The sequence below is a fragment of the Tamandua tetradactyla genome, chromosome 4 (genome assembly GCF_023851605.1).
Source record: "Tamandua tetradactyla isolate mTamTet1 chromosome 4, mTamTet1.pri, whole genome shotgun sequence".
Taxonomy (NCBI): Eukaryota; Metazoa; Chordata; class Mammalia; order Pilosa; family Myrmecophagidae; genus Tamandua; species Tamandua tetradactyla.
The window spans coordinates 13,726,186-13,738,729 of record NC_135330.1 but is presented as its reverse complement, the minus strand read 5'-3'; the positions used below and the strand labels follow the sequence as shown (position 1 = coordinate 13,738,729).

Below are 12,544 nucleotides of genomic sequence, written 5' to 3'. Positions count from 1 at the left end.
TTTTGTCTGGAACCTAAATTTTCTGTAGCACATAATCTAACTCAACCTATCTGTATAGCTCATTCAAAGAAATGAAACACAGGGAACCCAGAATAAAAAAGAGGGCCTTTAATCCTGTATAGTTTAATGTAATGCTTGGATGCATCCTAGAATATATTAAGCAGGTTATCAAAAAGTATTGGCAAAGTCCCTTGAGGGATGGGAGGGAAAATATGGAACTATTAAATTTTACCTACCATCAGGGAATCCAAAGAAACTGTGTCAAACTATAGTGACACCCAAATCAATAGGTCAAGCCCTTGATCTTGAGGCTTACTCTTGTGAAGCTTATGTAGATAGGGGAGAAGCTTAGCCTGCCTATAGATATGCCTAATTGTTACTTCTGGAGGAACTCTTTTGTGGCTCAGCTGTGGCCTCACTCTCCCTAAGCCCCTATGTGGGACATGTGTTACATCCAGGGGTGAAAGTCTCCCTGGCAGCATGGCAGGGGATAAACAATTACATCCTGACCAAAAAGGAGAAAAGAAGTATAACTAGTAAAGTATCAGTGGCAGAGAGAATTTAAATAGAGTTGAGAGGCTATTCTGGAGGTTGCTCTTATGCAAATTTCAGTTAGACATTGCTACCTATTTTAACTTGCCAAACTCCAACCAAAACCATTCCAGTCAATCCTAAAGAACACTTAGGTCAATATATAAGATTCTATAAAGATTCCATGCACTAGAGTAACTTTCCAGAAACATACAACCTCTAGATGGTCCCTGGACCAGATAAATCCTGAAACCTAGAGAGCCCAGCCTCTCCAGAACATCAGCTAGTTCCATCTCCCTACCCCATATAATTGGCAGTTCCTTCCAACATGAAAAAGTTAGAATGGCCATAGCCCAAACACCTCTAAACAGAGGGATGCAAAGATCAAAGGTGGTGGTGGAGTTATATAGTGAAGATAGGATTTAAGAAATGAGTATGAATGCTGGATCATTAAATTGATATCTCTTTTAGATTCCAGTATCTTAGAGCAGCTAGATAAAAACCTAAAATTGTGGAATTGTAACCCATGCCAAACTCTGAAATCTGTTCTACAACTAATTGTGGTGCTGTGCTTTGAAATTTATTGCTTTTTTTTGCATATATGTTATTTTTTACAAAAAAGAAAAAAGCTTTATTGTGATGATAAAAGTATTTATTCTTTTTAGTCTCCTATATTCTTTTAAAAGACATTTTTATGTAAACAACCAACAAACATACATTCTTGACATACAGACATTCTTGACATAGTTACAATCAGTGGCTCACAATATCACCACATAGTTTTGTATTCACCACCATGATAATTTTTTAAAAAACATTTGCATCTCTCCAGCAAAAGAAATAAAAAAGAAAAAAGAAAAAATTCATACATGACATACCCCTTACCCCTCCCTCTAATTGACCACTAGTATTTCAATCTACTCAATTTATTTTAACCCTTGTTCCCTCTATTTTTTAAATCTGTTATCCATATTTTTCACTCATCTGTCCATACTGCAGATAAAAGAGGCATCAGACAGATGGTATTCACAATCACACAGTCACATTGCAAAAGCTATATCATTATACAATCATCTTCAAGAAACATGGCTACTGGAATACAGCTCTACAGTTTCAAGTACTTCCTCTAGCCACTCTAATACACCATAAACTAAAAAGGGGATATCTATATAATGCATAAGAATAACCTCCAGGATAACCTCTCAACTCTGTTTGAAATCTCTCAGCCACTGAAATTTTATTTTGTCTCATTTCTCTCTTCCCCCTTTCACTCGAGAAGGTTTTCTCAATCCCTTGATGCTGAGTCCCAGCTCATCCTAGGATTTCTGTCCCATGTTGCCAGGGAGGTTTACACCCCTGGGAGTTATGTCCCACATGTGTGTGTGGGAGGGCAGTGAGTTTGCTTGCCATGTAGGCTGAGAGAGGGAGGTCAAGTCTGAGCAACAATAGAATTTCTCTGGGGATGACTCTAAGTTCTAATTTTAAGTAGACTTAGCCTATACTTTGTGGGGACAAGTTTCATAGAGGCAAGCCCCAAGATTGAGGGCTTGGCCTATTGATTTGGTTGTCTCCACTGCTTGTGAGAATATCAGGAATTCTCCAAATGGGGAAGTTGAATTTTCCCTCTTTCTCCACATTCCCCCAAGGGGACTTTGTAAATACTTATTTATTCACTGTTTAAATCACTCTGGGATTTATCAGGGCATTACACTAGCATGGACAAACCAACAAAATCTCATACTATATTCAAGGTTCCATGTACTTATGGTGTTCAATTAAACTATCCATATAAGTTAAATTAGGAAATGTACTAGTCAAAATATAAATTTTGCACCAAATAGATATTTCTTGCTTTAGTCTCACACAGAATTGAAGTTTTAAAATATGACCATCTATTTTCAACACCCTGCAATACTGACATTCCTTCATTCTTCCTCATGCAAAAACATTTTAAAATTTGTACATTTAGTCACACTCATTGTACACTCTAGGCATTCCTAAATTATACCATCTCAGTCTTTATCATCTATCTTTCCTTATGGTTTCACATGTGTCCCCAGCCCTCCTCCCTCTATCATTCTCACATTCAGCTTCATTCAGTGTACTTATATCACTGTGCTACAATCAGGTAGAACTGCATTATCTATTTCTGAGTTTTTATAATTAGCTCTGTTGCACAATCTTTATCCCTTCAGCACCAATTACCCAATCTTTACCCTATTTCTATCTCCTAATAACATGTGTTCTTAACTGAAATTCTCCAAGTTCACTCATTAATATTAATTCATATCAGTGAGGCCATACAGTATTTGTCCTTTTGGGTCCCACTAATTTCACTCAGCATAATGTCCTCAAGGTCCAGCCACATCTTTACATGCTTCATGACTTTATTCTGCTTTACAACTGCATAATATTCCATTGTATGTATATACCATAGCTTGTTTAGCCATTCATCTGTTGGTGGACTTTTGGGCTGTTTCCATCTCCTGGTAATTATAAATAATGCAGCTATAAACATTGGTGTGCAAATGTTTGCATTTGTTCTTTCCCTCAGGTCCTCTGAGTAGATGCCTAGCAATCATATTGTTGGATCATATGGCAATTCTATAATTAGTTTCCTGAGGAACCGCCAAACTGCTTTCCAAAGTGGTTGTACCATTTTACATTCCCACCAACAGTGGATAAGTGTGCCTCTTTCTCCACATCCTCTCCAGCACTTGTCATTTTTGTTTGTTTGTTTGTTTTTATAATGGCTTTCTAGTAGGTATCAGATGATATCTCATTGTGGGTTTGATTTGCATTTCCCTAATAGCCAGTGAAGTTGAGCATCTCTCATGTGCCTTTTAGCCATTTGTATTTCCTCTTCTGAGAAGTGTCCCTGTCTTTTGCAATTGGGTTTTTGTAACTGGGTTGTTTTTGTAGTAGTTACTTTGTAATAGGGTTGTTTGTCTTTTTGTTGTTTAGTTGAAGAGTCCCTTTACATATTCTGGATACTAGACCCTTATCTTATATATGGATTTCAAATATTGTCTCCCATTGCATAGGCTGCCTTTTCACTTTCTTAACAAAGTTCTTTGATGCACAAAAGTGTTTAATTTTGAGGAGTTCCCATTTACCTATTTCTTTCTTCAATGCTCATGCTTTGGGTGGAAGATCTAGGAAACTGCCTCCTATTACAAGTTTTATAAGATATTTCCTTACATATTCTTCTAAAAGTTTTAAGGTCCAGCTCTAATAGTTTAGGTCTTTGATCCATTTCTAGTTCATTTTTGTATAACATGTGAGATATGTGTCTTCTTTCGTTCTTCTGCATATGGATATCCAGTTCTCCAAGCACCATTTATGAAGAGGTTGTTCTGTCCCAGGTGAGTTGGCTTCACTGCTTTATCAAAGATCAATTGTTTGTAGATGAGAGGATCTATAACCGAACACTCTATTTGATTCCATTGGCCAGTATATTTATCTTTATATCAGTACCATGTTGTTTTGGCCACTGTAGCTTTGTAATAAGCCTTAAAGTCAAGTAGTGTCAGACCTCCGACTTCATTTTTCTTTCTCAAGATATTTCTTTGCTGTTTGGGGTATGGGCACCCTGCCCTTTCAAATAAATTTGGATATTGGTCTTTCTATTTCTGCAAAGTAAGCTTTTGGGATTTTAATTACTATTGATTGAATCTATAAATCAATTTAGTAGAAATGACATCTTAACTATATTTAGTCTTCCAATCCATGAACACAGCATACCCTTCCATCTATTTAGATCTTCTGTGATTTCTTTTAGCAAGTTATTGTTGTTTTCTCTTGCATAGGTCTTTTGTATTCTCAGTTAAATTTATCCCTAAATATTTTATTCTTTTTGTTGCAATAGTATATGGAATTTTTTCATGATTTCCTCCTCAGATTGCTCATTACTAGTGTATGGAAACACTACAGATTTTTGAGTGTTGATCTTGTACCCTGCACTCAGCTGTACTCATTTATTAGCTGTAGTAGTTTTGCTGTGGATTTTTCGGGGTCTTAGACATATATTCTCATAACTTCTGCAAACAGTGAGAGTTTTACTTCTTCCTTTCCAATTTTGATGCTTTGTATTTCTTTTTCTTGTCTAATTCCTCTGGCTAGAACTTCCAACACAATGTTGAATAACAATGATGACAGTGGACATCCTTGTTTTGTTCCTGATCTTAGGGGGAAAGCTTTCATTCTTTCCCCATTGAGGATGATTTTAGATGTGGGTTTTTCATATATTCCCTTTATCATGTTGAGGAAGTTCCCTTCTATTCCTATTCTTTAAAGTGTTCTCATCTAGAAAGGATGTTGAATTTTTCCAAATGCCTTTTCTGCATCAATCAAGATGATCATGTAGTTTTTCTGCTTTGACTTGTTGTTATGGTATATTACATTAATTATTTTCTTATGTTGAACCATCCTTGCACACCTGGAATAAATCCCACTTGGTCATGGTGTATAATTCTTTTAATGTGCTGCTGGATGCAATTTGTAAGAATTTTGTTAAGGGTTTTTGCATCTGTATTCATTAGAGTGATTGGTCTTTAATTTTCTTTTCTTGTAGTACCTTTGTCTGGCTTTGGTATAAGGGTGATAATGGCTTCATAGAATGAGTTAGGTAGCCCTCCCTCCTCTTAATTTTTTTAAAGAGTTTGAGTAGGATTGGTACTAGTTATTTCTTGGTAGAATTTACATGTGAAGCCATCTGGTCATAAACTTTTCTTTTTTGGGAGATTCTTGATGACTGATTCAATTTCTTTACTTGTGATTGGTTTATTTAGGTCATCTATTTCTTCCTGAGTCAATGTTGGTTGTTCATGCCTTTCTAGGAAGTTGTCCATTTCATGCATGTTGTCCAGTTTATTAGTGTAAAGTTGTTCATAGTATCCTCTCAGTACCTCCTTTATTTCTGTGGGATCAGTTGTTATGTCCCCTCTTGCATTTCTGATTTTATTTATTTGCATCCTCTCTCTCTCTCTCTCTCTCTCTCTCTCTCTCTCTTTGTCAACCTTGCTAGGGTCCATCAGTTTTATCTATCTTCTCAAAGAACCAACTTCTGGTTTTGTTGATTTTCTCAATTGTTTTCAATTTCATTTATTTTTGCTCTAATCTTCAGTATTTCTTTCCTTTTGTTGGCTTTGGGGTTAGTTTGCTGTTCTTTCTCTAGTTCTTCCAAGTGAACAGTTAATTCCTCAATTTTTCCTGTTCTTCTTCTTCTTTCTTTTCTTTCTTTCTTTCTTTTTTTTCCATAGGCAGGCACCTGGAATTGAACCCAGGTCTCCCACATGACAGGCAAGAACTCTGCTGGCTGAGCCACCATGGCCCACCCTGGATCTTCTTTTTTGATATATGAATTTAAGGCAATACATTTCCCTCTTAGTACTTCCTCTGCTGCAGCCCATAAATTTTGGTATGCTGTGTTTTCATTTTCATGTCCCTTGAAATATTTACTGATTTCTTTTGAAATTTCTTCCTTGACTCATTGGTTCTTTAAGAGAGTGTTGTTTAGCCTCCACATATTTGTGAATTTTCTAATCCTCTGCCCATTACTGATTTCCAACTTCATTCCTTTATGATCTGTGAAAGTGTTTTGTATGATTTCAATCTTTTAAAATGTATTAAGACTTGCTTTGTGACCCAGCAGATGGTCTATCCTTGAGAATGATCCATGAGTACTTGAGAAAAAGGTGTATCCTACTATTGTGGGATGTAATGTTCTATAAATGTCTGTTAAGTCTAGTTCATTTATTGTATTATTCAAATTCTCTGTTTCTTTATTGATACTCTTTCTGGATGTTCTATCCATTGATGAAAGCAGGGAATTGAATTCTACAACTATTATGGTAGAGGTGTCTATTTCTCTTTTCAACATTTGCCTCATGTATTTTGGAGTGCTCTGGCTCACTGCATAAATATTTATGATTGTTATGTCTTCTTTTTGAATTGTTCCTTTTATTACTACATAGTGTTCTTCTTTGTCTCTTTTAATTGTTTTGCATTGAAGTCTAATTTGTCAGACATTAGTATAGCTACTCCTGCTCTTTTCTGATTGCTGCTTGCATGAAATATCTTTTCCCAACCTTTCACTTCAATCTACGTTTGTCCTTGGGTCTAAAATGAGTCACCTGTAGACAGCATATGGATGGGTCCTGTTTTTTAATCCATCCTCCCAGTCTATATCTTTTGATTGGGGAGTTTAATCCATTAATATTTAGTGTCATTACTGTAAAAGCAGTGCTTTCTTCTACCATTTTGCCTTTTGGATTTTATAGGTCATATCTATTTTTTTTTTTCTCTTTTTACCTTTACTGGTCGTCTTCATTTCTACACTCTTCTCCACTTCTCCAGTTCTCCATTTCTACACTTCTTTCTCTCCTGTCTTTCCCTATTTGCCCCTAGTGCTGCCTATAGTATTGCTTGCAGAGCCAGTCTCTTGGTCACAAATTCCCTCAGTGATTTTTTTGTCTGAAAAGTTTTAATTTTCCCCTCATTTTTGAAGGACAGTTTTGCTAGGTATAAAGTTCTTGGTTGGCAGCTTTTCTCTTTTAGGATCTTAAATAAATCATCCCACTGTCTTCTCACCTCCATGGTTTTTTTCTGAGAAATCTACACATAGTCTTATTGGGCTTCCCTTGTATGTGATGGATTGCTGTTCTCTGCTGCTTTCAAAATTCTCTTTCTCTTTGACATCTGACAGTCTGATTAGTAAGTATCTTGGAGTATGTCTATTTGGATCAATTCTATTTGGGGTATGCTGCAGTTTTTGGATTTGTAATTTTATGTCTCTCATAAGAGATGGAAATTTTCAATGATAATTTCCTCCATGATCATTCTCCTCCTTTTCCCTTCTCTTCTCCTTCTGGGATGCTCATAACACATATATTCACACATTCATGTTGCCATTCTATTCCCTGAGTCCCTGTTCATATTTTTCCATTCTTTTCCCTATATCTTCTTTTGTATGTCAGATTCCAGATGTCCAGTCCTCTAGTCACTAATCCTTTCTTCTGCCTCTCCAAATTTAATGTTGTAGGTTTCCATCTTTTTTTTTTCTGCATCTCTTCTACTGTGACCTTCATTCCCATAAATTCTGTGATTTTTTTTTGACTATCAATTTTTTGTTGTTGTTGTTCACCCATTGCCTTCTTTATATCCTCCCTCAATTCACTGATTTGATTTTTGTTGAGATTTTCTGTGTCTGTTTAAACATCCTGAATTAGTTGTTTCAACTCCTGTATATCATTTGAATTGTTGGTTTGTTCCTTTGACTGGGCCATATCTTCAATTTTCCTAGTATGACTCATTTTTTGCTGGTGTTTAGGCATTTGATTTCCTTAATTATTGTATTCTGGAGATTGTTTTCACTCTTTTACCTAGGATTTTCTTGCTGGATGATTTTGTTTTCTATGACATTCAGTTCAGCTTATTCTAGACCTCTAGCATTGGTTTTGTTTAACAGATAAGAATTTTTCAGTTCTTGTTTTTCTGTTTCTTGCCCTGCCTGTATGGAGACTTTTTTTTCAGGAGGGCCTACTGAGATATTATAGACCCCAGTCGGATTTTCCTGGACCAGACTGGCCTCCTTTCAGGAGGAAGGAGTCACCTGCATCAGTTTTCCCTGAGGGTGAGACCCAGCAGTTTGAGAGATTTTCCTATGAAGCCTCTACATTCTATGTTTTTCCTATCCTGCCCAGTATGTGGTGCTTGTCTGCCTGCAGTTTCCCACCAGTATAAAGTGATGCAGTGCCTTTAACTTAAGCAGACTCTCCCTGCTGGGGGCGTGGTTGAGACAGAGGAGAGTTTGTAGGCTGGATTTAATTGCTTCCATTTTCCAGTCCTGGAGGTCTGAATTCCTTGAGGGAGGGATTCCACCAGAGCTGGAACCCACCTCTCTCCTGGGAAAGGCACAGCCTCCAGGAAATTAATTCCTTTCACCTGACCAGCCTCTTTGTCTCTCAGACAAGCTTAATTCTGCCCTCGTCTGGGGCAGTTAAGCCTGAGAAGCCTTGCAGTCCTATCTAATGGGTTATTATGTAGAAACAAAGCAAAAACAAATCCTTTTCAAAGCAGAGCCCCCATTCCTTGGGTTTGCTAATCAGGAGCTTAAGTTGGTAAATTGCTCTATGTATCTTTAGGTTCTATGTGCCCCCACCCCACCACCACCACACACACCTTTTCCTATAAGGTCCAGCCCTTTTCAACTATTTTGTGTTATCCAATCCAAAAAGTCTCTGCTTTTGTTTGTTTGTTTATTTTTCCATCAGCCCTGCCCACTCTGTGCCATGGCAAAAACCCCTAGTACCTTTAGCTGTTGTTTGAGGTTTATCTGCATTGGGGGACTATTTTTAATAGTCAGAATTTGTTAATTAGTTCCACAATTGGAACTTGATTGAGGTAAACCCTTGCTGTTAGTAAAGCCTCTTTCCTTTTCCCTCCATGAACCAGCCTGTAGGGGTGGGGCGCTGACTTCGGCAGCTTGTGGGACTTACAGTTCTGTGTGGGATCACAGCTGGTTCAGCTTGTCCAGACTGGTGTATGCTGTGTGTGTCTGGTCATTGATGTGGCCTCAACAGTTGTTCTGTACTTTTCCTGGCTATTTACTAGCTGCCCTAGAGGATGGACTAAATTCTACACCTCACTAAGCCACCATCTTGGAACTGCCTAGCCTCCTATATTCAGGAGAAGCTAAAAGGAAAAATCTGAGAGGATGGCATGGCAGCCCATGACAAATTCTGGGATCTGCCCTGTGACTACTTGTTGAAGAGTGCTTTGAAAACTGTTGCTTTTTTCTTTCTTTGCTTTGTATATATGCTATATTATATAATTTGAAAAGTAAAAAAAAAAAAAGATATAGGAGAAAAATTTCCTTTGTTGAAGGAAGGCTTGAACCATCAGTTTTAAAAAACAATTGGAAGCTGGCCAGAAATATGTAAAGAAAACACACCTGAACATATCCTAGTAAAATCTAAAACCTCAAGGATAAAGAAAAAAGTCTAGATGTTTCCACACAGAAAATGAAAAGAACAAGAATCAACCTGGTATATATTTTCTCATTTACAAAACTAAGTGGTAGAAAGATGGAGCTCATAACCAGCTAAATTGCTATTTACATAACAGTGCAAAACAATTTGAAGATATTTGCAGATATTTATGTATTCAGAATGGGTACATTTAAAAAAATTTTACTCAGGCATATTCGAAGAAGGTAAAGAATATGCTAAGATAAGGATTTCCAAAAAGGAGGGAATTGTGGGAATCAAGGCATACTGTTGAGCAAAGAAACAAATAATAGTAAATTTCAATAATTGTTGACAATCAATATATATTTTATTGCACAAAAATAACGTTAATAAGTTCATTCCTAGGAGAGGATTCCTAAAACAGAAGAAAATGCTGGGAAAAAATATAATAAGGAAATAAAGTTACTATCTATTTAAACAAAATGAGAGGCTAAGAGGAATAAGTACATGTAAATATCTTGCTAGGAGGTGGGGATAGTAATACTCATTAATTATGACTGACAGAAAAAATCTAGATTTGTATATATTTCTTAAAATATTATGTGTATTCATTAATGGAATCCTTCTGCATCCTCATCAAGAGAAGAAGTCTCAAAAGCCAGCATTTTCTTAATAAATATCCCTGGAGCTAAGACCTTAAATAAGAAATCAGCCTAGGATTTTTAAAGACATAGGCATGCGAGCAGGCAAGCATTTTAATGGTAAAGGAATTCCTAGCCCATGTATCCCCACTTCCAAAAAATGCTAAGGAAAGAAGAAATATTCCTACAAAGAAGGAATAAGGGAAAAAAGAGAATATGAATTCAAGGGTTTAACTGCTGATAACTTCATGTTCTCTTTCTTCCTTCTTCTTTCTCTGTACAACTAATAACGTGGGATAAATGTGTATTTTTGCCCGTGGAGTCTTTCAGGAAGATGTGCTTGCTAAAAAGGTGAAAGTGGTGTGGTTTAATCTAGTGAAGTGAAATAATAAGAATTTAAGAGATCCCATTTTTACTTTTAATACTTCTTTGGGCCAAACAGCTTCCCAGTTTACCATATCTACATAAAGGCACTCAACTATTCAATGCTAATCAAGTATATTTGGAGAATGATAAGCAAGATTGTCCACAGAATGACCCTATCACATCAGGTTGACTAGAAATAAGCTAGCTGGCAAGAGAACTCTTCCTCTCAGTGGGAAAGGCTGTGCACAATCTTACTTCCCCCAGCTTTCCCAGAGCTCCCCCAGATAGTCAGGCTTATGTTTATACTGCTAGGTTTAGGAACCCACATGTTTATTTTCATCACCCATCCCCCCACCCCAAAACCACAAGGTCATTCTTATTCTTCTAATGGGGTGGAACAGTCTGGTGTTGCAGGTGGCTTGACCCCAGCCCAAGATACCTCCCTGCACTTTTCTTTCATGCCTATAAGCTCATATTTACCTAGTGGCATTTGCTGGTCTTTACCTGAATTGACTAATTTACTGTGTGATCTTAGGAAAAATCATTTTCCTTCATTCTGAGCCTCGGTTTCCCAATCTGCAAAATAGAATAGACTCAAAATCTCTTTCAGTTCTGAACTTTATCAAACCCTTACTCTGTCCCTAATAATGTATGTTCATAATTATAATAGTAATTGCTACCATTTATTTAGCTCCTATTGTGTGTCAAAACATTCTTCAACTTCCACATTCCCCAATACCTTTCATCTAATAATGCCTTCAGGTCTTTCTCAGCTTGATTTTTTTAGTCCCTTCAGCTGAAGCTTTCTCAAACTCCCCCTGTCCTTGGTTAGCTGTCCCAACCGTTCGCAGAGTTCCCTGTATTTCCCTAATTGCAACACATACCACACTATGTTGGAATTGCCTGATAATCATTGTTCTCCCCAGTAGAAGTATAACCTTCATGAAAGGAGGGAGATCATTTGCTTTTGTTAGTCTTTAAATTGTTATTACCCAGAATAGCGCCTGATACATAGTAGGCACTCAATAAATAATTGTTAAAAGAATTAATTAATGCTGGGTACAGCATGTTATATAATAGAAAAAAACTAGTCCCATAAAAGAAAGACCAACGTTAGCTCACACTTCCCTTTTTTGAAATGCGGCTATAAAAAGGACAAAAAACTTTAAGCAGAACTGACTCTTGGTTGGAAGAGTGCTAGTCTTGCTTACAGAAGATTAGACCCTTGGAGAGAATGGCTCAGCGCAGCTTATGGATCTTGCTTCTTTGGCTGCAGACTTGTGAGTTCTGACCTTTCTGACTCCCTCCTACTTTTCCACAAAGCTTTAGAAATTGCTTTTAAGGAAAACATGGAAATGCCATTTTGATATGTATTTTTAACAGAACACCTTCGCTTAAAATATTCTATTCTGAAAATGGATCCACCTGGCTGGGGAGAGACCTAAGATCCAAACCTAAATGGTTTTCAGCTTTAAAGCTGATATTTCTGAACTTTTCCTGTGTGTGGTCTTTAAAGGTTTGAGACAAATCCCTTTGCTCAGGAGAATTAGTCCTTGGTAGACCCAGCCACAAAGTTCAGAAAATGCATAGATAATTCAAAACTTTGAGTAATTTAAAAGCAATTAATCCTTGGCTTTAGAATGTGTTATATAACTTTTGACAGAGATATGTCCTTCCAAATTACCTTCCATTGCTCTATAAGATTAGAGTGATGCATGACTTATTATTGTAAAAACATCACCTCTACAAGCTCCTTTTATTTTCAAAGCATGTTCAGAGCAATTGCTGTGCTTTAATCCTTCAAAATCTCTCAAAAATAAATGGGTAAGAGATTATTATTTCTATTTTACAATAAATTAGGTCTCAAAAAAAAAGGTGGGGAACTTGAACTAAAAACCCTGTTTTTCTCACTTATGGCTTGATGGTAAACTATAAGGGACAAAACAAAAATTGGTTGTTGTTATTACAAAGAAAACTATGTAACATTAACAAGGTCTGAAAGTGCTTTGTCATTTCACGTTATTATCTCATTAAATT

The 12,544-nt window shown here is 36.7% G+C and overlaps 1 protein-coding gene across 1 annotated transcript in view; it reads left to right on the top strand.

The window, feature by feature from the left end:
- The first annotated feature begins 11,708 nt into the window (after positions 1–11,708).
- The window catches only part of CD84 (CD84 molecule), a 40,361-nt gene continuing 39,525 nt past the window's right edge, over positions 11,709–12,544 (top strand). The window contains exon 1 of the mRNA XM_077155730.1: positions 11,709–11,787. Within this exon, the coding sequence (XP_077011845.1) occupies positions 11,742–11,787 (46 nt within the window). The 5' untranslated portion in view covers positions 11,709–11,741. The remainder of the gene's footprint in view (positions 11,788–12,544) is intronic.